At 39.4% G+C, this 25437-nt stretch overlaps 1 protein-coding gene across 2 annotated transcripts in view; it reads right to left on the minus strand.

The window, feature by feature from the left end:
* The window catches only part of Cped1 (cadherin like and PC-esterase domain containing 1), a 263483-nt gene that overhangs the window by 182881 nt on the left and 55165 nt on the right, over positions 1 to 25437 (minus strand). For both annotated transcript variants that reach the window (XM_076913661.1, XM_034519389.2), the window contains exons 3-4: positions 16505 to 16611; positions 4899 to 4974 (exon numbers count right to left, since the gene is read on the minus strand). In XM_076913661.1, the coding sequence (XP_076769776.1) occupies positions 4899 to 4974; positions 16505 to 16611 (183 nt within the window). The remainder of the gene's footprint in view (positions 1 to 4898; positions 4975 to 16504; positions 16612 to 25437) is intronic.

Consider the following 25437-nt stretch of genomic DNA (forward strand, 5'->3'; position numbering starts at 1 on the left):
GGGTTTAGGGGTTAGAAAAACATCAGGAAGCTCACAGAACACACAGAGAAAAATATCAGGATTCAAGAACAGGCAAACCTTGGAAATATAGACCTGGAATACACTTCATAGTATGCATCATGAGTCAATGTTAAAAATAACTTCAATTATATTATATTAATGATAGATTTTTTATACCTGGTAACTAATAATTATAATTTTATAAAGCTGCATCTTATTTGTATGTAACCAATGTGTTAAATTTTATTTGTTACAGTTTACTTTTCTTTCTTCCTTCCTTCCTTCTTTCCTTCCTTTCTTTCTTTTTTTTTTGGGGGGGGGGTTCCTAAAATGATCTGAATGTTATCTCCGAGTGGACATCTTGGTCTCCTTTTAAAATTTCATACAAAAGCCAGAGCTTAGACCTAAGATAAAACTACTAGAAAGAATGAATAATACTCAAAACAAAACAAAAACCTTGGCACACTCCTAACCAGGGCTCCTTGGATGACGTTCCTACACTAAGAGCAAAAACAACACACAATCCTGTTAATGTTTGTGTAGGGCAAATACGGGAAAGCAATTCTTTCTATTAAAAAAAAAAAGTCTTTAAAAGCACAGACAGCAAGTTTGAGCCAACAAAATACTATAAAAACTTTCCCCCACAAAAGGCAAAGTATTAAATGGCAAGACAAAAATAAATCTTTTTGCTAGCCAGAAAACTTTCCATGGGTGTGTTGTCTTCCCATGTGAGTCACAAGGCTAAGGTCAGGTACAAGCTGGCCAGGGAAGGGACACACCGTGTGAGCCCTACTTGTTATCTCTGACCAGACTACTGCTCAGGCCAAAACTCTGTCCTGTTTCACTTGCCTGGGTCCCAAGTACATCCATTCTTGGCATCTCGATCCGTATGTATTTTTGAAGACAAAGCCTAAGACAGCAAGTCTCTATGGAATCACAGGATCTTACAACATTACTGATCACTTCTGATATTGGTATTCAGAAGCAAAACTGTGTTAAACTAGTTACCCAGGATTGCACACTGATTATGTTTCAGAATGAGAACTTGTCATGGATTCTCTGAAACTGACGGTGACACTTGCCCATGCATCTTTTATATTTTGACACATTTTACAGACATACTAATACATTTTCTTCCAAACTATTTTTTTCAAAGATATTTATGTAAAGGATAGTCTTGGAAGATAGAAGTGACATCTCATTCTGGGAAAGAGGAAAAGTGTTGTCCTGTGTCTAAGATAACCCAGGTGGTCCTTGAGTTCCTTAAGTAGTCAAAGATGACCTTGAACTTCCTGATTTTTCCTGCCTCCACCTCTGTGATTACAGGAAAGTGCCACCATGCCTGTGTTTATGTGGTTCTGGGGATTGAACCTAAGCTTCACGAATGTAAGCTAGCACTTACATTGCTGGTCAGAAAATATACGGACTGAGTCCAAAGTTCTTCTCCTGAAATGCAACCCAGGGCATTTACAGGTGTCACCTAGCCATGCAAGGTGAACTAGGGCTTGGTGAGTAGGTACAAATGGTGGGCACTGCTCCCTCCCATCAATGCTGAAAATACCAACTTCTTTTGTTTCTGACGTAGGCATTTTAGATCATTTGACAATATCCAGAAAAGTGTGGCAGATGACTCGTGAGCCATAAGTAGGGAAGAATTTCACACTTATCACAATTTTTCATAGAACCATAAAATTCTTGTCATAACAAATCATAAAAAAGAGGAAAAACTTAAATACTGTGGGGTTGTTCCTACATTTTTCAAAGATAGAATAGTCCAGCCACATTTATTAAGCATATGTATTAGATATTATAGGAAGCAAGATATATTTTAAGTCAATATATATGAATATACATAATTTACTTGATTTTAAAAACTAAATTTTGAAATAGGCCCTATAGTCCATACTTATAGATTTAAAAACAAAAGCAAAACCAAAAAAAAAAATTCATTTTCCTGTTAATCAAACTTGGCTTTACAAACCTTTACACATGTGTGATATACAGCAACCGCTCTTGTCACCTACTTCCTTACCATTCTGGCAAACCCTTCTCTCCCCAACAAATCTCTATCTTTCTCCCCTCCTCCCTCTTGTACAAATGTATTCATTTTGTTTGTGACTCATGAAGATTACCCAGTCCTCGGTGTGTCCCTTAGATTTGATGCTGTTTCCTGCACCCCAGCTGGCTCAGCAGAGGGTAAATGTTTCATATGTGTTATCTGATTTTTATGGATTTATATTGAGATAGTGTGTTGATGTGTAACTCAGTTGGCATGAAGATCACAGTCTTGCCTTGTCCAGGGATCAGAGGTACAAACATCACCATCCTCAGCCCACCTCACTCCTTGAATGATCTCATATACTATAGTGCTGGGGTATTACTAACAACTCTGCACTTACTATTAAATAGTCAAAATTCACAGTTTGTGAATAAGTTTATTCTATATTTTGTGTATTCACAGAAAAAAAAGCACCACAAAAGCTACTGTTCATGAAATTCAAATCAGAAATTTATACTGTAGGTACATTACTTTTAAAGGAAGACACTTAAGAAAATGATCTTCAGTTCAAGAAAGACAACACAGTAGAAGTTATCCCACAAAACTATATTATTACTCACAGAGATAAATAGAAATTAGCATGAGAGAGAGAGAGAGAGAGAGAGAGAGAGAGAGAGAGAGAGAGTGCAAAAAAGGTTACATATTTCTAGAACTGGTAGTATTCTTCAGAATAAAATGATTTCCAAACTGAAGAAGGCAGAAAAAGCTTCCTAATTCTATATAAGCAAGAAAAAAAGTAATGTATCAGACTTCCTTGAGGCATAGATGCGTATGTGTGCATGTATATTTAAATAGATGTCATACTCTGAAAGCTGCTCCTGTTTTGCTGCTATACTGCCGTTTTGTTAACCATGATGCTAAAGGCTTTTGTTCCAAATCAAACATTCTTACATATAAATTACAGCAGAAAACAGAGCAAAATTTGCTTGAAAACTTGTAAGCTCTGTTCAAAATGCAGACAATTTGGTAGTAGGGATTATCCTAACTGAAGGGACTCTAGGATTTAGTAGTTGAATATTGTTTTTACTCGGCCTGGAAGAGCATTATCTTTTTGGTTTACTTTTTAATTATTTGAGTGTTTATATATATGTGCATGCATGTGTACCTGCCTGTGGAGGAGAGAGGGCAACATCAGGTGTCCTCTGCCATCAGTCTCCACCCTGTGTTTTGAGACAGAGTCTGTGATTGTACCTGGAGTTTACTGAATTGTCAAGACATTGCTATTGGGACTCAAACCTAGGTCTCCGTGCTTACAAGAGAAACAATTTACTGACTGAGTTATCTCCACAGATCCACATTATAGCTTTATAAAATAATGAAGCATCTGGAGATACAGATAAGTGGACTAGTGCTTTCTCAGCATGCAGAAGGCTCTGGTTCAAGTCCCAGCCCTTGCAGGAGAAGTGGGGTGGGAAGAGAATTTCAAGCCAGGGGTGATGGCACACACCTACAACCTCAAGCACTTGGGGGTTAGAAGCAGGGGGAATCAGAAATTCAAGGACAGGATTGGCTACAGGATTGTTTGAGGCCAGGCTGAGCAAACCAGGCTTTAGCGTAAAAGAATACAATTGAAGAGCTAAGGTCTACCCAGTCATCCCTAAGTGTGCTGTGACAGAAAAAAAAAAAAAAAAAAAAAAAAAACAGAAAAAAATTTGCACACTCTTTATTATAGAAATGTGTCTTCAATTTAAAGAAGAATTACTGATTCATTTACATTTTAATTCCTAGTAAGTGAATTAAGGAGAGGAGCCTGCTGTCAATACATTAGGCCATGCCTAATGGGACTGATGTTTGACTGGGAGGCAGAATCTCAATCCATAGAGAAGCCAATGAGTGACAGTATGCCATGTTTTCTTTATTCTACTAATTCATAAATTAATAAATGCAGAAATGAAGTCATGCAGATCTAAATTTTAATTATGTAGTAAGACACTTCCTAAGGGCGCAAACACTAATGGGTATTAAACAAGAAATTTGAGATATGATCACCACTGAGCTCTAACGTAGGCTATAATTTTATCTGTGAAGACTTATTTCGTCTCTAGTGGCCCACTTCCCTTCTGATGTCTTTTCCACTGGGGGGAACTGTGCAGAAAGGGGAGGTAGTGATTTTTCTCCCAAATTCCTGATACAGTCAAGATAGAATGTCTTCACTGAGTGTCCTGCCTTAAACACAGTTACAGGATTTTAAAGAGGAAAAACAAAATTTTGCGAACAGAATTACTGCTCTGGTTTGCTTCCCATTGCTATGATAAGACACCTAGAGCAAAAGCAACTCAAAAAGAGAATGTTCGCTTTACCTCACAGCTACAGGGAAGTCAGGGCAAGACCTGAAGGTGGGAACAGGCCAATCTGATGGAATTTTTTTCCCTCAGTTTAATTTTCCCTTTCTTAGATGGTCCAGCCTTGTGTCAAGTTGACAAAAAAACAAAACAAAACAAAACAAACAAACAAACAAACAAACACCAAACACAACCAAACAAACCCTAGCACAATGACACAATCATAAATCCTGGTAAAACTTGAAATTGTATATAACTAAGAACCTCCACAACAATTATTTTTAAACTATGGCAGAGTTACTTCAAGAAAAAACAGACAATACAAAGAGAAACAGGTGTCTGGCCACTCAGAGGGAAAACCCAAAGACAAAAGTGCCACTTGTGCCATATGAGGTATGATCAGGGCCTTCCTATTGGCAAAGCCTGGGCATCAGGGAAGACTTGGGGATGGAGTTGATAGAAGGAAGAGCTGGGCTCTGTGGCCTTGTTAGTTGTTCTTTATACAGTAGCCTGCAGGTGTCCAACAATCATGCATAAAGAAGCAAACTGAAGGTTACCTGGAAATCTTCTGATTATTTCACACAAGCCTTCTTTTCTGCAAAGCTGATGCTGTATTTCTGGTAACACATTTACCTGAAAGAGTGAAAAGACCTTAGTGATTTAAGTGTTCATGAATGACGATGCCAAGGAAAGATAGAGAGAGAGAGAGAGACAGAGAGAGACAGAGAGAGAGAGAGAGAGAGAGAGACTGTGATAGACAAACAGAAAGAAAGTGATACATAGATAGATACACAGATGGATACATACATACACACATACATACACACATACATACACACATACATGTAGGAAGCCACGGTTAGCGGTGATACATTCCACCATTCCAAGATGGCGCGGACATCCTGTCCTCCCACTAGTAAACAACTGACTGCGCAGGTGCAAAGGCAAAAAGCACGCCAAAAGTCACTGCCCATCCCGGGGCGTATTATGGGTAATGAGTGAACAGCCAATCAGAAGTGAATACGTCACTCTAGGGTGTATTTAAGCAGCGCCTCTTCCTGTCTTTCCGTCTTTTCCGCTTCTGCTTATACAAGAGTAAAGCCTCGTTGTAGTATTACCCGATCACTGCCTCCGTGTCCTTTTCGTGGGCGAAGGGGACTCGGGAGGCGCGTGGAACACATACATACATACATACATACACACACATACATACATACACACATACATAGTGGTAGATATTAATCATCATCTGCTGTATTCACATCCATAAAAAGTCAACAGTTGAAGAGAGAATGACAAAGTAGCTGCTTTGATTACATAAAATAAATATTTGCTCTTGGAGATCTTCAAAATATTTGGGAATAACTCGGGAAACCTTTTTATTATAAAGCTATCGTATTTGCTAGCAATAAAAAGACATACTTATGCCAAATATAGTGACATAGCTTCATAGTTGCACATGGCAAAAACAGCGCTAAAGGACTAGAAGGCCACACAACCGGGTTCCAGAGGCCATGGCGACGTGTGCCAGTCAAATCTTCAGTCTGTGCCAAGCTGGCCTCACCATCGCACACTCAGTCTTTACTTCATCTTTACTTCATAATGAAGGACATTGTTGTTTCAACCATTTTAAGAACAGCACCTAATTCTATCAAGTTTAATCCTCTCCTCTTGTGATGTTACAGTTTGATTAACTAGCTACATCAACTACATCCCCAAACTAAAACCAAATATGGTTAAACCTTGTTAAATTTAGAGAGGAAGAGAGAGAGAGAGAGAGAGAGAGAGAGAGACAGAGACAGAGACAGAGACAGAGACAGAGACAGAGAGACAGAGACAGAGAGAGACAGGGAGAGACACAGAGAGAGATCTATTTAAATTAGCTTAAAGATCAGATTCATTCTTGCGGCCTTACTGATTACTTTCAAATTGACTCCCTCTCTTCCAATAATGTATTACAGTTTCTTCAACACATCCTGCTGACATGACTAGACAAAACTCAACCATGTAGGAGAAAACAGGGAAAGGAGACATGGCTGAAGTACTAATTCTGCACTTGACAGAATCCTAATCTTGAGCCTGGTTTGCTTGTTTGCTCTCAGTTTCTTTGCTTGTACAATAAAGTATGTAGAGCCTTGGGTATCTAAGTTCTACTTTGATCAATTCTATAATAAAATGTAGCTTTTTTTCTAATGATTCATTTAAAGTGCTTTGACCCAGTCTGATTAAATCTTCCCTGACACTTGAAATTGTATTAACTTACTCATTTATTCAACAGACTCTCTGTTACCTAAGTATAGCTCCAGGGAGAACAAGCCCCAGCTCAGATCTTATAAGCAGAGCTACGCTGTGCCTTGGCATGGATGGCTTTCTTTCCTAAGCACTGTGTTCTATGCAGAGTCTGTGAGGATGCCCAAGTCTGCTGCCATTATATGTGTTTGCTTTAGAAGCCCAGGGAGCTGTCAGTGTGGAACTCTTATAGTTTCAGGGTTGTCTGTATTTCTCAAATTCAAAAATGGGTGCATTTAGAAACTAAGTGTAAGGCAACAAGGACTTTCCTAAAGCACTGGCTCAGCACTTTAGAATTCTTAAGATAAGCTGGAGAGACAGGCAGAGGACTCCAGAAGCATGAAGATTCTATAAAAGAGATTTTTGCTCTTTTTTTTTTTGTTTTAAGTTGCACATGCAGCATCTTTGTAAGATTGTGCAAAGCTTCAAATGGCAATAAACGAAGTCATTTTTCCTTATGCAAGGCAAAATCACTCAGTTGCTAACAATTTAAGAGTGTTTGGTGATGGGAGGAACCAGGGAGTGAACACACACTAGAGAAGCACCGTTAAGGATCATGGACTAGCACAGGTCTGTTCCAACCTTCTAAAGGTCTCAGAGCACATGGGTTGCTATCGTGGAAGCTTGGAACACTGGCTTTATCTTCCCCTCCTGCTCTATCAGGAGGCAGTGGAAGGCAACCTGATTCAAAGGATACTATAACTGAACAAGTGGGCCCCAAGAATTTATGTAGCTACTACAAAGGCAGAATACATTAGCACATATTTTATACAGTGACGTGTCCCAAGAACCATCGTATCAGAAAGACTGCATACAAAGACTACACTTCCCAAAGGCAAGCAAAGTCAAGGGAAGCACCACTGTGCAGTTCTGGCTTTTATTTTTCTTTCTCCCACATAATGATTCCCTTTCAGTGTATCCTCCAGAGTGTGGCTTCAGCATTTACACTTGCAGCCAAAATGACTCTGGGGACATGTGAATGTCATGACCTGCAACAGCAAAATGTCATTCTTCTCTGGATATGAACCACAAAACTGAGAAGTGAAACTGGCCAGCTCAGCAAAGGAGGCGAACCATTAACGTACCATGCACCACACAGTCTTTGCAAATCAATTACGTCACATATTTGACTGCTGAAGCCAACAATGCTCTCTCGCATTCAAGGGAATTTTGCTCTAATGTGTATTATAAACTATAGAAGACTTGCATCTTTACCGGTGGGATGTTGCCAAAGGAGCTTTATCTGAATTAGCTAACTTGAGAGATAAGTCTCTCCACTAGAACATTGCAACAGCTATTTTAATAACATTTACTTTTCAATTGTATTTTTAATGTGTGTGTATGTGTTCATGTGTGGGCAGGTGCCAGTGGGAGGAATAGTGTACATGCACATGTATGTCCATGTATGTGGAGGTGGGAGAGTTAACTTGAGTACTGTCTTTGGGGATGCCATTAACCATCCTTGACACACGGTATCTCATTGGTCAGGTCACCAATTAGGCTAGACTGATTGGCTAATGAGCTTCAGGGCTGACATTACAAGGGCATGCCACTATACCAGACATTTATATGTGGGCTCAAAGCTGATTCTCCGACTTGGCACTTAAGTGCTTTGCTGTTGAAATATACCTCAGCCAGTTAATAACCTTTGTAAAATAGCAGTTTGGGGTTCACTAAACAATTGAGCAGAAGTTAAAGAAATCTCTCATATACCCCCCAGTGCATGTCTACCACCAATATCAACATCACAAAGTAAATATTATGATTGCTATAATTAATACCATTATCACTCAAAACTCATTTTTCAGTAAGACTTTTACTCTTGCCTGTGGGTATTTCTGTGCAGGCATGCACATATATGTGCGTCTATGTGTATGAATGTTAATGTGCGAGCACGTGTCTACATCTTTATGAGGTTAAATGTTTTCTATACATATTTTGCATATATAGTATATGAAAGAGAGAGAGAGTGAAGGTACAGAAACTGCTGTTTTTCTTTCCATAGCATGAAAAGCCTTTCACAAATTAGAAAGGTGCATCTAAAATGATACTACCATTCACCAGTAGAATCGTTCTTAAAGATACAATTGAGAAGACAGAAATATGTATTTTCAAAGATTTCAAATAGCAAGTAAGCCTCCATAAAATTATTCTGTAAATGTGTCTATTGTTTTTATTCAAATTATCATAAGAAAATGTAAAAGCCAGGCCTGGGGAGTGACTCAATAGAAGCAGAGGTCAGATCCCTAACACCCATGCTAAAGGCCAAGCAGATGTTGTACGCAGACAGGTTTCTTGAGGCAAGATGGCCAGCTAGACTCTCTAGAATTAGAGAACTCTGAATTCAGTAAGTGACCTTTCACAATCAACAAAACTGACAGCAACTGAGAAAGACACAAAACTTTAACTTCAGGTCTCCATAGGCATGCACAGATACATGTACACAAACATGTAAACATGCATACACACAGATATACACACTATACACATACACTCATGTGCATGTGCATGCACACACACACACTCACAAGCAAAAGAAAAAGCCAAAGTCTAACTTCTTTTGAGGCATTTTTCATTAAACAAAAAAGCAAAGCTGTTATGTGAATCTTACAAACTTAAAAATAAAATGGCTTCCATAGGTTCAACTAGTTGAATACTTGGTCCTTAGTCAATGGACTGTTTGGGGAATTATTAGGAAGTGTGGCCTTGTTGGAGGAGCTGTGTCACTCAGGGGCTGACTCTGATGTTTCAAAAGCCCTCTCCAGGCCTAGTCTCATTCTCCCAGCCTCTAACTTTTAGAAGAGTTGAGAGCTCTCAGCTACTGCTTCTGTACCATGCCAGCCTCCTGCTGCCTTGCTCTCTCATGATCATGGATGGACTGACTCACTCCCTGGAAGCTAGCCTCCAGCTAAATGCATTCTTTTGGAAGTTGCCTTAGTTATGATGTCTCTTCACAACAATAGATAAATAACCGAGACACACACACACATTTTAAAAATTGAAAACAAAATAAACATTATTATTTAGTTAAAGAGGATGAACATTTAAACTGGCTCTGCTTAAAAAGAATAAGAAGTGTGTGGGAATGGTTTTTCTGGTTATTCCAAATGAAGACTAATATGAACATTACACTGGGGATTACGGAATATTCTTTCTGCTCATTTTATCTGTAGAGATGATCATGTCTCTTATTTTGTCAGGACTTAGACCTTCTCATAAGGTTATTCAAGGTCATCAACCAATGAAAATAACTGTCAAAAACAAACAAACAAACAAAAATACAATAACAGACCAAAACTAGGAGACCCAGCTAGTGAAAGAAAGAAATGTCTTCCTCTTCTGTCTTCCAAACATAACCCCTGTTCCATCAAAGTAACAAGGAAATGCCCTGCGTGCTTTGCAGTAAGAGCCACGGCAAAAGTTCGCATTGAAAGCAGCGTCTGGTTTCAGTGGCTGTTAATCCCACAGACATTCAAAGCTGGGAATGAACTCTTGCTTCTGAAACACTAGCACCCATCTGCGTGAGATGAGAACTCCAGTTACTAACCGCAGAGTTACCTCCTACAGTGGCCTCTCTTCACAGAATCCCATGGATATACCCACTTTTAAATCCATGTTTCTATCCTTCAGGTCATTTATTCATTCATTCATCCATTCTCTGATTGTTACAGATCTTATGATTATTTTCACTAACTGCTGAAATTGCAGTTTTAATTCATAATCCTAATCTTATCAGGTGCCCTCCTTCACCCCAAAGTGACTGACAATTCCGTAACCACCCCAACACATGTGAAAGGAATTCTGTCTCGAGTGTGTGGTGTATGTAAGTCGCAGCTCATAAGGCTTCAGATTACTCATTCTTACCAAGTGAAGTTATCTACAAGGGTCATTGACAATTCATGTTTTCTTTGAGAATTCTCATTGGGTTAGGTTACCAGAACAGTGCTTGAGTATTTGATTTGAAAGGTCTTCTGAGAAAACAGGCATTTGAAGCCAGACTCCCTGAGTTGTGGATCCTTATTAATTCTTTTATTTCTAAGAGGCCTTAGACAACTGTCTAAGGCTCTGTGTGCTACTGTCTCCTCTGCTGTAAAGAGCCAGCATCAATGCATACGGAACGGGAACGTTCGCTCAGGATGCGATTGGTGCACAGTAAAACCCGCGAGCATTAGCTACTGTGATCTCTCCTCTTCTATCGCCACCCCCCACCCCGGCTGCCGCCCAGCCAGTCCAATCTACCCTCATCTGGGTGTATCATTTCAGGAACCGTCTTCCTCCATTTGCTCATCGCTTCTCAAGTGTTTACTTCAACATAGCTGTCAGAGCAAAGCCAATAAAACTGCAATGGGATTCCTGTCGTCCCCCTCTACTCTAAAATCCTCCATCAACCCTGCACTTCATTCAAGAACAAAACGTGTGGTCATTGAAAGAGTCCTCATGCCACATATAAGACTTCACTCCAAGAACATTTCCACCCTCTGCTTCTGCCACACTAACCTTCCCCAAGTTGCACGGGATCCTTGCATTCTTAAAACGTACAAGATAGCCTGGAGAGATGGTTCAGCATTTAAGTAAACTGGCCTCTCTTCCAGAGGACCCAATGCCCAACACCCACGTGGTGGTTCTGTAACTCTAGTGCTAAGGGATCCGTCTCCCTCTTCTTGCACGTGGTGCGCAGACACGCACGCGCAGAACTGGAATGAGAATGGCTTCCATATGCTCATATATTTGAATATTTGGTTCTTAGTCAATGGACTGTTTGGGGAATTATTAGGAAGTGTGGCCTTGTTGGAGGAACTGTGTCACTCAGGGGCTGCCTCTGATGTTTCAGAAGCCCACTCCAGGCCTAGTCTCACTCTCCCAGCCTCTAGAGAAGTGGTACAGCTACCACTTCTGTACCATCCCAGCCTCCTGCTGCCTTGCTTTCTCATGATCATGGATAGACTCACTCCCTGGAAGCTAGCCTCCAGCTAAATGCATTCTTTTGGAAGTTGCCTTACTCATGATGTCTCTTCACAACAATAGATAAATAACCGAGACACCCACACACATTTAAAAAGCTAAAAACAAAGTAAGAAACAAACAACAAAACAAGACAAACAGATAAACAAAACCCAGACAACTTCCTTTTACCTGATGCCGATTTTGCCTTTCCTTTGTGTCTGTAATTTTTACCTGAGCCACTGGCACCAGGATCTCAAGATCTTCCAGGTTGGACTCAAATGTCACTTGTTTGGGAGTATGGGGGTTGATTGACAGGGTTTCTCTGTATAGACCTGGCTGTCCTGGAACTCACTCTGTAGACCAGGCTGGCCTTGAACTCAGAAATCCGCCTGCCTCTGCCTCCCAAGTGCTGGGATTAAAGGCCTGCGCCACCACTGCCCGGCCCCTCTTCATATTTTTAAGTTCCAAGAATAATTTTAGGCATGCAGGAAAGTTATGGAACTAATATAACATTTTCCCCATATACTTTTTTCTGACATTGCTCTAAGCTTAGTAAAATATACAAACATGATACATTTATCAAACACAATAAATTAGCATCAACCCAAACTATTCACAGAATTATAGGCAGTACTAGGGTGTTCGTCTCTTTAAAAACTGTGTGCCTTCTCCGTTCCAAGGTCCAATCTAGTACCTGCGTTAGATACAGTTTCCACCTATCTCTGTAGTTTCTCTCCCTGACTGGATGTTTCCCAGTCCTTTCTTTCCTTAGTGGAACTGACATTTCTGAAGAAAACTGCCCACGGTGGAATGCACCTGGATTGATTTACTTAATGTTCTCTCACAAAATAAAAGAGTTTTTGTAAGATGCCACTGTGGTTGTTTGAATATGGCCCACATGGGCTCATATATTTGAATGCTTGGCTCCCAGTTTGTGGAAATACTTAAGAAGGATAAAAGGTGTGGTTTGGTTGGGGGACGTATGTCACTGGGGGCAGGCTTTAAGGTTTCAAAGCCCAAGCTAGGCCTAGTGTCTCTCTCTCTCTCTCTCTCTCTCTCTCTCTCTCTCTCTCTCTCTCTCTCTCTCTCTCTCTCTCTCTTTGCCATCTTCACTGGGGGTCTGTATGTAAGCTCTCAGCTATTGCTCCAGCACCATGCATGCCTGCCTGCCTGCTGCTATGCTCTCCACCTTGATGGTCAAGAGCTTATCCTCTGAAACTGTGAGTCCTCAATAAACTATTTTGTAAGATCCTTGATCATGATGTTTCGTCACAACGATTGAAAAATATCTAAGAGGTGTTGTGGAGAGCCCTGGTGTTGCTTGTATTTAGATGCTAATTCCGCTCTCCTGGGAGGGGCTGCAGAGGATGAGTGAATCACGTACACAGTACACAGGTGACTTCCTGTGAACCTTCTCCCCACCTTAACTTGTAAAATAAAGGCTAGAGCTGGTGATTGGGCAGTGGAAGGGAAGGTGGAGCCGAAAAATTGGGGGAGAAGGAGGAGAGACAGACAGGATGAGGAGGAGAAGGAAGATGGAGGAAGAGGAAGACAATCCAGATTCCATGTGGCTTTAATAGCCCCAGGTAGCTATGAATATCACAAAAGGACAGAATAATTGGGATAACTTGTCTAATCTAGGTGGGCAGCTTGTATCGTTATCAATTGGCTCTGAAATTATTGTGTGGACATCTTGTGAATTGAGAATTTATTGATATATAAATCTGACTGATTAATTATAAGCCTCTAGAGTTTTGATTTTACTGGGTTACTGGGATTTGGGACCGATGACCATAGTGGGTGGATGGCTGGGAATGTGAGCAGAATCTGCAGCAAGAGAACCAGGATCAGTCACTGCATGGGGCTAGCCAGGGACTCGGGGTGGGGGGTGGGGTGTCACTAGAGGCCCGAGAGTAGCTGTGTATAATGTAGACAGGTGCCATGTTTTAGTATTTCCCGCAACAAAGAAGGCCAGAGAAGAGCTTATAAATTTTATGGTTTTAAGGATCAGGGGGTACACAGCACTCCTTGGTCCTGTTTCCCTTGTCATCTGGCATAGGTAGTATCTGCTGCCTCTCTCCACTGTAGAATTACTACTTTTCCTTTTGCTTTGTAAATATTTGAGATGTGACACTTTGACACTGTGGAAATATTTTGCTTTTCTGCAAAGTTTGGGACACCAATTTTATATCTAGTCAGGGCCTTACCAGTTAATAATATTATCCTTTTTAATGGTCATTTTCTATTTCCCCATTCCTTTTATAATCTTTATGTATGAATCTTCTATAAGGAGGATCTATTTTCATCCATGTGCCATGTTTGACTTCCTTTTATTTAAAACATAAAATCTCATGTGGAAAAATTTTTGCCTGTGAGATTACTTTTACGATAAATTTAGACTAACACCATTTATCAGAAGGGAGGCCACCACCTCCCAAGTATTTTCCTTGCCAAATGTGTCATCTTATTTTTGACTTTGCCAGCTCACTCATTCATCTGTCTGTGTGTTAATTAATGCATCTGTACCTTTGTCATGTCTACAGTTACTCAATGAACATCTGTACTGAGCCCTGTTTACATACTGAGTTAATATAAATGAACAAAACAGATGTAAATCCTTGCTCTTGAGGGGATTAGAGTCTCAACAGGAGACAGGGAAAGAAAAAGCTCTAGTAAAGGTACAAAGTAGATGTCAAAAGGAGGGGGGGGAATTAAAGTAAAAAGAGAAAAAAATAGCAGTTGAACTTCAGATGAGGAGGGAAGGCTCCATGAAGAGAGTGACATTTGAGCAGGGTGTGGTAATACATGCCTTTGTTCCAAGCACACAGGGGGCAGAGGCAGGAGGATCTCTGAGTTCACAGAGTGAGCCTAATTACAAAGTCTCTTACTTTCATGAGAATTTAAAGCTGGTGTCCAATGCCTTCATATTTTAAGAAAAGGCACTGTAGGCTAAGAAATTAAATAAAATAACCAAAATTCTTTAGTTGATGTGTGGTAGAGCAGGAGTTAATCATGAAAGACCTTGTTTCTGGAGTACCTTAGGGTTTCTCAGTGTTGACACAATCACTGTATTAAACTTCATTATTCTTAGTTGTGAACATTAACCAATATTTTGCAGTGTCCTTGCTTTGACCAATGGGTGCCTGTAGCACATTTTTCTCCTGTTTGTAACAAATCAAAAATGTCTCCAGGTACTGTTCAATCAATAAGGAGACGCAAGCCCTTCTTATTAAGGGGGAATGAAAAGAAGAAATGATTACAGATAAGTCTCATACTTGGGTTTGCACAGGGTTGGGAGGGAGACACAGGAAGACTTTCACAAGTTCAAGGCCAGCCTAGACTACATAGTGAATTCAAGGCCAAACCTGTTTTTTTTTTTTTTTTTTTTTTTAAAAAAAAAAAAAACACAAAACCAACCCAAAGAATGTGCTCAGCCCAGAGGCCAAAGAAGTAAAAAATAGAAAAAACAAACACAAAATTGTCTAAACCTTCCTTGCCATTGAGTCAGCAGCATAGGCTACTATGACTTCAATTAGGAGATGAAAAACAGTGTGGTTTTGGGACTTTCCTCACAGACTTGTAAGTATTAACGCTGTGTAACTTGTCTAGCATAAAGGCTCACACATTAGACAGGCCTTCGTTTCATCTTCACTTATGAAAGCTAACACAGTGTGTGATGTTCTAGTTTCCTAGAATAGTTCTTTCTATTGCCATGATAAAATGCCTCGCACCCAATGCAACGTTGGCAGGAAAGTGTTTACTTCAGCGTATGCTTTCACATCACAGTCCATCACTGAAGGAAGTCAGGGTGGGAACTCAAGCAGGGCAGGAGCTTCAGGTTGAAAGCATATTGCTGTTTGCTGGTTAGCTCATGCTGACCTAGCTTTCTAATATAACTGCCTAATGATTCTACTGCCTAGAGTAGGACTAGGACCTCCTGGATAAATTAATATTCAAAGTAATCCTTTGCCGACATGCATACAGGCCAATCTGACCCAGGCTATTCTTCAGTCAAGGCTTTCTTTCCTCTTGGATGACTCTAGGCTGGGTCAAAGTGGTAACTGCAGTTGACTAGGATATGTGCTAAGGTTGAAATAGCCAGTACAATGATATAGAAAATATTTTTCTACTATAATTCAGTGAATTGAGGATAAGCAGCATCCAGTAAGCTGCATAATTCTAGATAAAGTTAGTGCCCTACTGAGTTAAGAAGGAAAGGAGAGGAGAGGAGAGGAGAGGAGAGGAGAGGAGAGGAGAGGAGAGGAGAGGAGAGGAGAGGAGAGGAAAGGGTACTTGTAATAGCTCAAGCTAGGGGAAATTATATTAAAACAAACAAGCAAATAAACAAACAAACCCAAAATCAGTTTTGCATTACATGTCAAAGAATAAGACATGGCATTACCTGTTCTACCTTCTACGTCCCCAGTGGCTCATAGGATACAGGCTTAATTAATCACTGGCTAACTAAACCTTGTTTGCTCTGGGACCTGTTGAAATCTTTGGGAGTGTGGTTTCACTAAAGGAAGTTAGACACTGGGAACAAGCTGTTAAAGGGCACATTGTGACTTTGGCTGTTTCCTTCCTTTGTCTGATTACTTCCTGGATACCACAAGGTGCGCAATTTCCTTTATCACAGATTCCCCTTCGTGATGTACTGCCTCAGCACATGAAGAAAGTCAGCAAGGCCAAATAACCACAGCCTGAAACTTTAAAACTGTGAAAAAGGGTAAATCTTTCTTCTTTATATGTCAGTTTGTTTTAGGTATTTTGTTAGCCAGAAAGCTAACTAACTCTTTTTCAAACTTTCCCCAAAGATACAGTGGTTCCAATTCTTCAAAAATTAAAAACAATAATATATAGACCCAAACCTTTCAGTTTTAATAATATCCATAGGGTTGATAAAATGTGTTTATGCTTTGACGGTATTTACCCTTTGATGTAGGCTTAGTCGACACATGTGCTCCCTGGGAATGCAGGGTTTCCCATCAGCTTCCCTAGAAGGCAGGCAAATGAACAGATCCCAGGAGTTCAAACCACCTAAAAACATTAAACAACATTTAGCTCTTTCCAGTAAAGAGTGCGATTATTTAAACTTGAATACATAAGTAATACCATTTATAGCAAAATGCTAATACTCAGAACACTTAAAATTCAACTCTACCCGACTGAAAAGCTTAATGTTTTATATTTAGCATTTTAATCTAGAGAAAATTCAGATGTTGAATATCTATAAAATTCTGTTGAAAAATCAAAATTAGAGTATGTATAAAATACCTTAGTCTTTTTAAAAATTTTAAGACTTCTTATAAAAAAGAATATGCTGGCAGAAAGTAAAATTAATAAAAATTTGAAAGGTTTCATGGAAAATTAATCTGGGATCTCCTTACAGAGATACTGGAGTGAGGTTCAAAATTCAAGACACCACATGAACTGAAGCAACTAATATTTCAGCTTTGACCAAGGACAAAATCCTTTGCCAATAAGTCATCCACTCATCCACTCTGCCACAATAACTTGTCAACTTAGAAGAGTGAATGGTGGCTGGTTCACAGGTTATCATTTATGGGCACATATGAATTTATATTCATTGATTCTATGTGTGTACATTTTTGTGAGTGTGGTGTGTGTGTGTGTGTGTGTGTGTGTGTGTGGCATATGTGCTCGAGCATGTCTGTGTATGTGTAACTTTCCTGGTCCATCACACTTGACCTTATTCCTTATTCGAGACAGAATCTCACACTGAATCTGGAGCCATGTTCATAGCCTGAAAACCTCCATGGTCCTCCTGTCTTTTATGACACAACACTGCTTTAGAGGTCTGAGTGGTCACCTCTCACTCTTTTTTTTTTTTTTTTTAAAGCATGGGTGCTGACGTCACGAGAACTCAGGTACTCTTACTTGCATGGTAAGAGTTCTTACTACTCAGTCATTTTTTTCACCCTACTCAATTACTCTTTTCTTTCATTTTTTTTTTTTTTAAGTCAGCATGCCTTAAATGTAATCGGTGCTTTAAAAATATGTGGTAAATGGATAATCCCTGATGGAATAGTAAATGCATCACCTCTTGGAGACAAACAAACAAACATATAGAAAAAATGTGTTTTGATTATTAGTGATATAGGTAATAACCAAACAAGTGCATCTAGAAAAGTCAAGATAGAGTGGGGCTCAACCTACCAACTAGCATAGCTTGAGACATTTCCCCAACATTTGGTTTGAAAAATTAACTTTAAAAATATTTTCTATGTATATGGTCTCCCTTGTGAGTCATGAAACTAACATTCCTTCAGTAACTTTTGAGACCAGACGACACTATCCATCTCCTGCATCGTCTAGAATGACTTCTAAAAAGCTTAAGAGGAAACCAGTTTGTCCAAAGCCCTCTCTTGTCATTTTTTTTTCCAAAAGGATTTCTCATGTAGAAGCATTACGCTTCCAAAGTAAGGCTGAACAAATGAAAGAACTAATAAGGGAGAAGAATCTATAATTTTAGCAGTGAAATCTTACTCTTTGCCAACTAAGTACTTTTTCATTTGATACGCCCCATGCAGTCTGAGCTATGTTTTATGATGTCTGCTCCCTTATTGCCAAAAGGGGAAAGTTCCTGGCAAACAAAAAGTGTTCTAAACAACTGAGTTCAAGCTCTCATCTCATAACTGTTGTTGGCTTGTTCGTGGTGAAGATACTGAGCGACGACACAGCACTTCAAAGGGGTACATGAGCTGGGATAAAGAATCTCATCCAGGCAAGAGCAGCCAAGCCTTGGGCTTGGGAGATGGAGGCTACCATATACACCCTCACTTTGAAGACAATTTCAGACCAGTTCCTGGAGCTAAAACCAGATACAGTTCAATGCTTCTAATCCTCTTTTGAACATTCAGAAGGCTTTGTCAGCCAACGTCTTTTGATTTGAATTCAAAGAAAAATACAATGCACTTTTTAAAAATTTCATACCATATCTGGTTCAGGAAATAGTGAAACCCTAGGGGGGGAAAAAAAACCTCCTGTCATAAGATCCCCAACTAAATATTTTAAGAAGATAAGAATATGCAAAGAGAGAGGGATTTCAAATTAAGGACTACATTGTTTGTTTCCTGAAACCAGAATGCATTGTGAATTCCTCTAAGGCATGCCTCTTCTGACTTTGCAAGCACACACAAAATTTCTAGGGTTGGTAGAAAGAAACATGCATTTCAGTGATAAACGTTTAAAATTGAGAGACACATTTAAATAATTCAAAGCAATTCATTAAGAATTTTCAATGAGCAGTACTTTGCTCAAAATATGTTTTTAAAAATGGAAAGGAAAAGAGCAGGCAGTAAGTGCCCCTCAGCAATCTATTGGAGGGGTCTAAAACATTAAAAAGAATTTAGAATAATATAAAATATTACACAGTCTCTTGGCATTCGTAAGGTGACCTCTCATCCCTCAAAAATATTCAATTAATATTTTAACTTAAAAATGAATAATTCAAAAAAAGGCTCATAGCACTTCAATGTTCTCTTAAATGAAGTAAGGTATAATAGGAATCTCAAGAGATGCCTTCATATACTTCCTCTATAATTATGGCTGCCATGGTCCAAACAGTGCTGACTGTTCCCATTCAAAGTTTCTTCTACCTTCACTGAATTCTCTGCCAACCTCCCAAACCTCAACAGGTTAAATATTTAGTAATACTTTCACTTTATCTACATTTCTTTCTCTGGCTTCTGAAGTCAACTCCCTCCACTAACTCCTGCTACCCTCCCCCACTTTTCGGAGCAAAGCTTTACTTGTTTCCGGAGACATAATGCACGTTCAAATTTGGCCAAATACACTCAAGCGCCATGTTGAAAAAAAAAAACTTAGAAACTTTGACTACAAAGCAAAGAATATTCACAAAGTACAGTTCATTCCAAATTAGCCTTGGAGCAGTTCAGGTATAAATTTCTACCTTAGTAAAATTTCGTACTAGTGCAGTATTTGGGGACCTTGGGGACCACTATTCCCTGGAGGGCAATATAAGCCACTAGCAGACACATGTCCAGCAACCACAGTAAAACTCACAAGCAAGAGACACAGGAACAAGTGCAGGCCTTGAGTAGATTATGGGTGGCCCAGATAGTGGATGCCATATGCAAATGTCAGCAAAAATCACACTGAAAAAGCAGATTTCAGCCATTGTTGGAAAGTCTAGTATCCCTTGGACTATATCTTGAAAGGCATTAAAGACTTCAGGGAGGTCTCAAAGAGTTCTCTACTTGGCCCTAAGCTTGCCTCCTTTGCATCTAGAAGCATCAGTTTTAGACCTGCTGTAAAATACTGGTATGTCCATATTCTATTCATCAGCCTTTAGACAAAGTGATGTTTCTCTTTTAGCTTGTACTGAGTTAAATATGTTCATTGGCTAAGTTGGTTTAGTTGCGAAAACTTAGAGATATTGATCAGTTAGTGGTAGAGAGATGTCTGAAAATCTTTTTGATGTCCAGATTTAGCAAGCCTGTCACAGGATAAGAAAGCCTGGTCTAACTCCAGCTACATTTTATTAGCAGAGTTAAAGTTGTTAAAGACTGAACTATGACCTTTTATGGTCTTCCTTCCTCTCAAAGCTTAGACATACTACGAGAGATTTATGGCTGTCTTTTCTTGGGATGGAATGCTGAACTCTCTCACAAGCCACTCCTCTTTAGGCTGACTCATTGCTACTCACAGCCTCACTTTTGACTGCACATATGACTTCCAGGAGCTGTTGTCTCAGTGTTAACTGGCCGAGTGTAGACTTTCTTTAGCGAACGGACAAACATTATAGCCTTTTAATTGTCTTTCTTGATATGTTCCTTCCATATATTGAGGTAGAAGAGCTGAGAAGTAAAATGTAGGTTTCATTAAAATAAAAAGCAGTCAAGAGAGTTCTTGGTAAATCTGATGGTTCCTTGAGTTACTAGCCTAAAGAAAAGATAGACTTTATATGGCATACAATACTGAATTGGAATTTAAGTTCCAAATCTACAATAACTGTATATAGGGTGATTTCAATGAGAATGAATAGCTTTCACAGGCTTGTATGTTTAAATACATAGTTCCCAGTTGATGGAACTGTTTGGAAAAGAATAGGGGGTATGGCCTTGTTAATGAAGGTGTTCCACTGTGAACAGCTTTGAGGCTTCAAAGAACCTGTGGTATTCCCAGTGTGCTCTCTCTGTCTCATGACTGTGTCTTAAGATGTGACTTCTCAGTTTTTCCTGCCACCATGCTTTTGCTCTTGCATCATAGAAGCTAACCTTCCGAAACAGTAAGCCCAGGCAAAAATGCTTTCTTTCATAAGCTGTCTTGGTCGTGGTGTTTTAATCTCAGCAACAGAAAAGTACCTAAGTCGTCTTAAATAAAGATAGAAACATGTAAAAATTCTTCTAAGATTTATTTTATTAGCATTACTATTATTATTATTTGTGTTTGTGTATGTGTAATGTACACACACACACACACACACACACACACACAACATGTGTACAGATGCCCTCAAAATCGAGAAGAGGGCATGGGATCCCCAGGAACTAAAGTTACAGTTCTGTCTACGCTGTTCAACATGGGTTCTGGGACCAAACTCTACTTGTCTACCAGAATAGCAAGCAAGTATCTCACTGCTGAGGCACATCTCCTGCTCCAACAGGTAGAAATTTTTGAGTACCCACAATGCTCCTCAATGTGTTTCAAATATTTATTTTAATTATTTTTTTTACTGTAGAGGTGGAATCTACTGGACATGGATGTTCTGAGAAGCACAGAAGCTCTAGGTAATTTGCCCAACAGCTTCCATGTGGTTAATGGGCTTGAGTGCTCGATTCCTAGATCTTGTCACCATTAGCCTCTTAAAACACAAGGGAGCAACAGAAAAATGTAACTTTTGGTGCCACATACCCATTCATTTATGTAGTTCTTGTGACAGCTGTGGGCTAGAAGCAAGGGTTGTACATACTTTAGAAGTAAAGACAGACAGACAGACAGACAGACAGACAGACAGACAGGCATGCATGCATGAAAGCAGGCACACAGACACAGATAGACAGACATATACATCTTATATAGCTTTGGTCTTTTTAAAGTTACTTCTGAGGAAGTCTATTCTCCTCTGGGAACTTGGAGGAAAGAGTGACTGTAGCGGGTATAATCCAGCACCCCAACTCTCACACAGTACTAGACTCAATATTGGCAACGCTGCGGGCAACTGAACTCTGTTCAGTCTTCCTATGTGAAAGGAACTAGTCCCAGTCACACATGTACTCAGAAGTTGCCAACACTAAGTTGGCTTCCACCTAGTTTCAAAATTAAACTTCCAAAAGTTCCTTAGACTATTGTTTTAGGCAACTAGTATTATTTCTTTTCCTACCACAATGAAACCAGAGCCCTACGAATTAGACTAGCCAAGAGAGGTCATAGGGTAAGGTTCTAGACAAAGAAAAAAAAAAAAAAAAGAAAGAAAGAAACCAAGCCAAATCCAAACAAAACAGGATATAAACGTCCCTTTCTCCAGCTCAAAATTATAAAAGCATGCACACTGTGTAGCCAGGTCCTCCCAACCAACACACTGCTGAACGAAATGATCTATAGCACACCACCACAGAGTTTACTGCAAGAGATGAAGATGTCACATACAATTTGAGAAGTTATGAAGATCCGCACTTATTAATTCACACTTAAATAGACACTGTGTATACTTTACTTCCTTCTCAAAGCCTTCTCGGAAAGCAGTTGACATGTCAATTTTCAACATGAATTCTTTTTTTTTTTTTTAAATCAAGAATCTACCGTAAGGAGTGAGGTTGTCTTCAGAACATTTCCATCTTTCTCGGGCAGGCTGCCATGAAAAGCAAACAATTGCTTCCTGGTTCACAAATAACTTCCCTCGCTGATAAAATATGCTGGGTCAGTAATATAATCCGGAGCATAGAACACCGTGAGATAGTGCTGTTCATGCTAGTACCATTTGCACAAAAGTTCTTTATTCTCAAGGAAGGAGAACGCTACACACTGGAAACAACTCCTCCCCCCCCCCAGACAAAACAAACAAACAACAAACAAACAAATAATAATACATCTATTCCTTCTCTATTTTCATCATAATATTTACTACTTCCTATTACATTATATAGTTGTTTATTACTTGTTTTTTTTCCAATTTGTTATTATATGTTGGTTAGTTGGCCCAGGTTTGGTTTGGATTGATTTGGTTTTTTGAGGCAAGACCTTACTGTGTGGCCTTGGTGAGTTTTTGAACTCCGATCTTTTGCCTCAACCTCCTAAGTTACAGGCACACATCATTTTTCCCCCATGCTTTTGGCCTCTGATTTGAGTTTGAGCTCAGGAGAGCAGAGACTATGGCTATTTATTCAGTCTTACAATCTCCATGCCTATTGACTGGCTGAAATAGAAAGAGAATGTGCGATGTATTTGTTAAATGTATATAAATGAGCAAGTCAGTGAATGGGAGCAGCAGAAAAAGAATTACAACTCAGTGAACAGCTAAGGGACTCCCTGGGTTCAATCTCAAGCATGGCAAAACTAAACTAAACAAATATGAAATGAAATAAAACAAAAGGCAAGGGAAAGAGAGGCCCAGGGAGAGAGAGAGAGCTGAGTAAGTAGAGAGCTGGCTGCATACGCACTAAGTTTGGAGCTCCAACATCCACATTAAGACCAGGCAAAGTAACACACACCTATAATCCCGAGAGATGAAGAAGATACAGGCAGACCCCTGAGGCTTATCAAACAGCCAATTTGGTGAGTTCTAGGGTCAGTAAGAGACTCTATCTCACAATCTAGAGGAAGATACTTGATATTGAACTCTTGTTCCCCAAATGTTTGCATGCATACACCCTACATATACAATACGAAAGTAAGAAGGAAAAACAGGCAGGGAAAGAAGGAAGGAAGGAAGGAAGGAAGGAAGGAAGAGAGGGAGGGAGGGAGGGAGGGAAGAAGGGAGGGAGGGAGAAGGGGAGGAGAAAGGGAGGTAAGAAGGGAGAGAGAGAGGGAGAAGGAGAGGAATAGAGAGGGGAGGAAATGAAAGAAAAGGCCAACCTTTTGAAATGCTGTCATAAAAACTGAAACATTCTGAGGAAAATAAAAAGCCATGGTTTAAAGAACAAACTCATCCATGAGTGTCTAGCCACCAGAGCCAAACCTCATTCACTCATTCACAGTATTAAGGGATAATATCCCCTAAGAACATAGCTAGACTACCTGGTAAAGTTGGGTTTCCTATAAGGTAAAGTACTAAAGGTATTGATTTTAGCTTTGTGCATTCTTTTTGGCCATTTGTTTGAGTTTCTTTCCTTTCTTTATTCTGTGCTAGGGACCAAACTGGATATCCTGAACATGTAGACAAGGGTTCCACCACTGTACTATACAAACCCAGCCCAAGATGGATACCTCTCAGATATTTGCAATATCTCTTCATAATATGTAAGGCTAAATCACTGTCCTCTCTGCATTGATCTTCTCTTTATAAGTGTGTTGTAAAATTCTTGCTGAATAACAAGATCTTTACTTTTTCATTACATTACCCTGATAATAACATTACAGTTTTAGGCCCATCTAAAACTTGCTGATAAATTAGGATCTATATTTGATTCCATCTCAACATTATCTTCACTCCAGTCTCTCAAGATTAACAAGCTAATTTTTTGTTCTACACATGCAAACTGATTGACCTACAGATCAGTAACGTGTCTCCCATAATTAACTTTATTTAGTGCTGTTCTTCCAGAGAAGGGTTATTCTTCTTCTAATCTCTAACATAGACTTTGTAGATTCTGGTAGGCATGTCTGGTAGTGATTTCAGAATTTAGCATTAACTTCAAGGCAAGCATTCAACAGGAGTTTGTTATCCTTAACGAATTGGACAATATGATTTCCAACTCTAATCCGGTTGGGTTCTTCACCCAGGAGTTTGGCCATAGGTGTTCGCTCTGACTCCACATTAACTCCAAGCTGATGATGGAATCTCTGTGTCTCAGGAAAGGATTTCCAAAGCATTTCCTTCCTGCTTCTCTGAACCTTCCTCAGATATTCACCCAGTGGGAGCCTGTGAGGCAGATCATGGAGACTGTTTCTGTAAACAGTTCTCAGCTCCTGGAATTCTTTTGACTTATTCATAAGCTCAGAAAAGCAGTATACTTATATATCGTGCTAACTAAAATACTCCTACTACGTAGAAATTTGCTTTACAAAGCATGCGAGTTTACCCCCAAGAAATAAACACCTTAGGAAGTGGTTGCTTCAGAAGGCATGACACTGTTTCCTTCATAACATTTTAATATGTCATGCCATTTATTACCTCCCTTGAACCATAATTGGGGGCAAATTTGAGTGTGTCTCTCAGCTTATGTTCTACCTGAGAGAAAACTTTTCTTTACCAACATTTTAGATATTGAGGATGCTTGCCAGATTAAAATACTTCAGCAGAAGTTAACATAGCAACAATCTGAATTCTTTTTTTTTTTTTTTTTTTTAAATGGAATATACATCCTGCCCAGAATACTCTGATTAAAAAGGATCAAGTTCGTGGGGAAATGGTTTATTCAAGGGCTAGTGAAGGACATTCATAAAATGAGCTTAAAGTACTGTAGTTCCAGGAAGTTCTTTACAAGCCTAAAAACAAAGATTAAACGATAATAAATAAATAAATAAATAAATAAATAAATAAATAAATAAATAAAAGTAGTGCTGGAGCCACTGGTATCTATGGCAACAAAACAAGTAAAATATTATTAGATTATAAGTCCCCAGTACCCACAAGTAAGTGGGGATAGAGGAACGAATCCCCATGTAGAAGAATTCCAGGTAAGTCCGACAGCTACATCACATCCTCAAAGAGCAGAGCAT

Source organism: Arvicanthis niloticus, chromosome 15 (assembly GCF_011762505.2).
Source record: "Arvicanthis niloticus isolate mArvNil1 chromosome 15, mArvNil1.pat.X, whole genome shotgun sequence".
NCBI classification, from domain to species: domain Eukaryota; kingdom Metazoa; phylum Chordata; class Mammalia; order Rodentia; family Muridae; genus Arvicanthis; species Arvicanthis niloticus.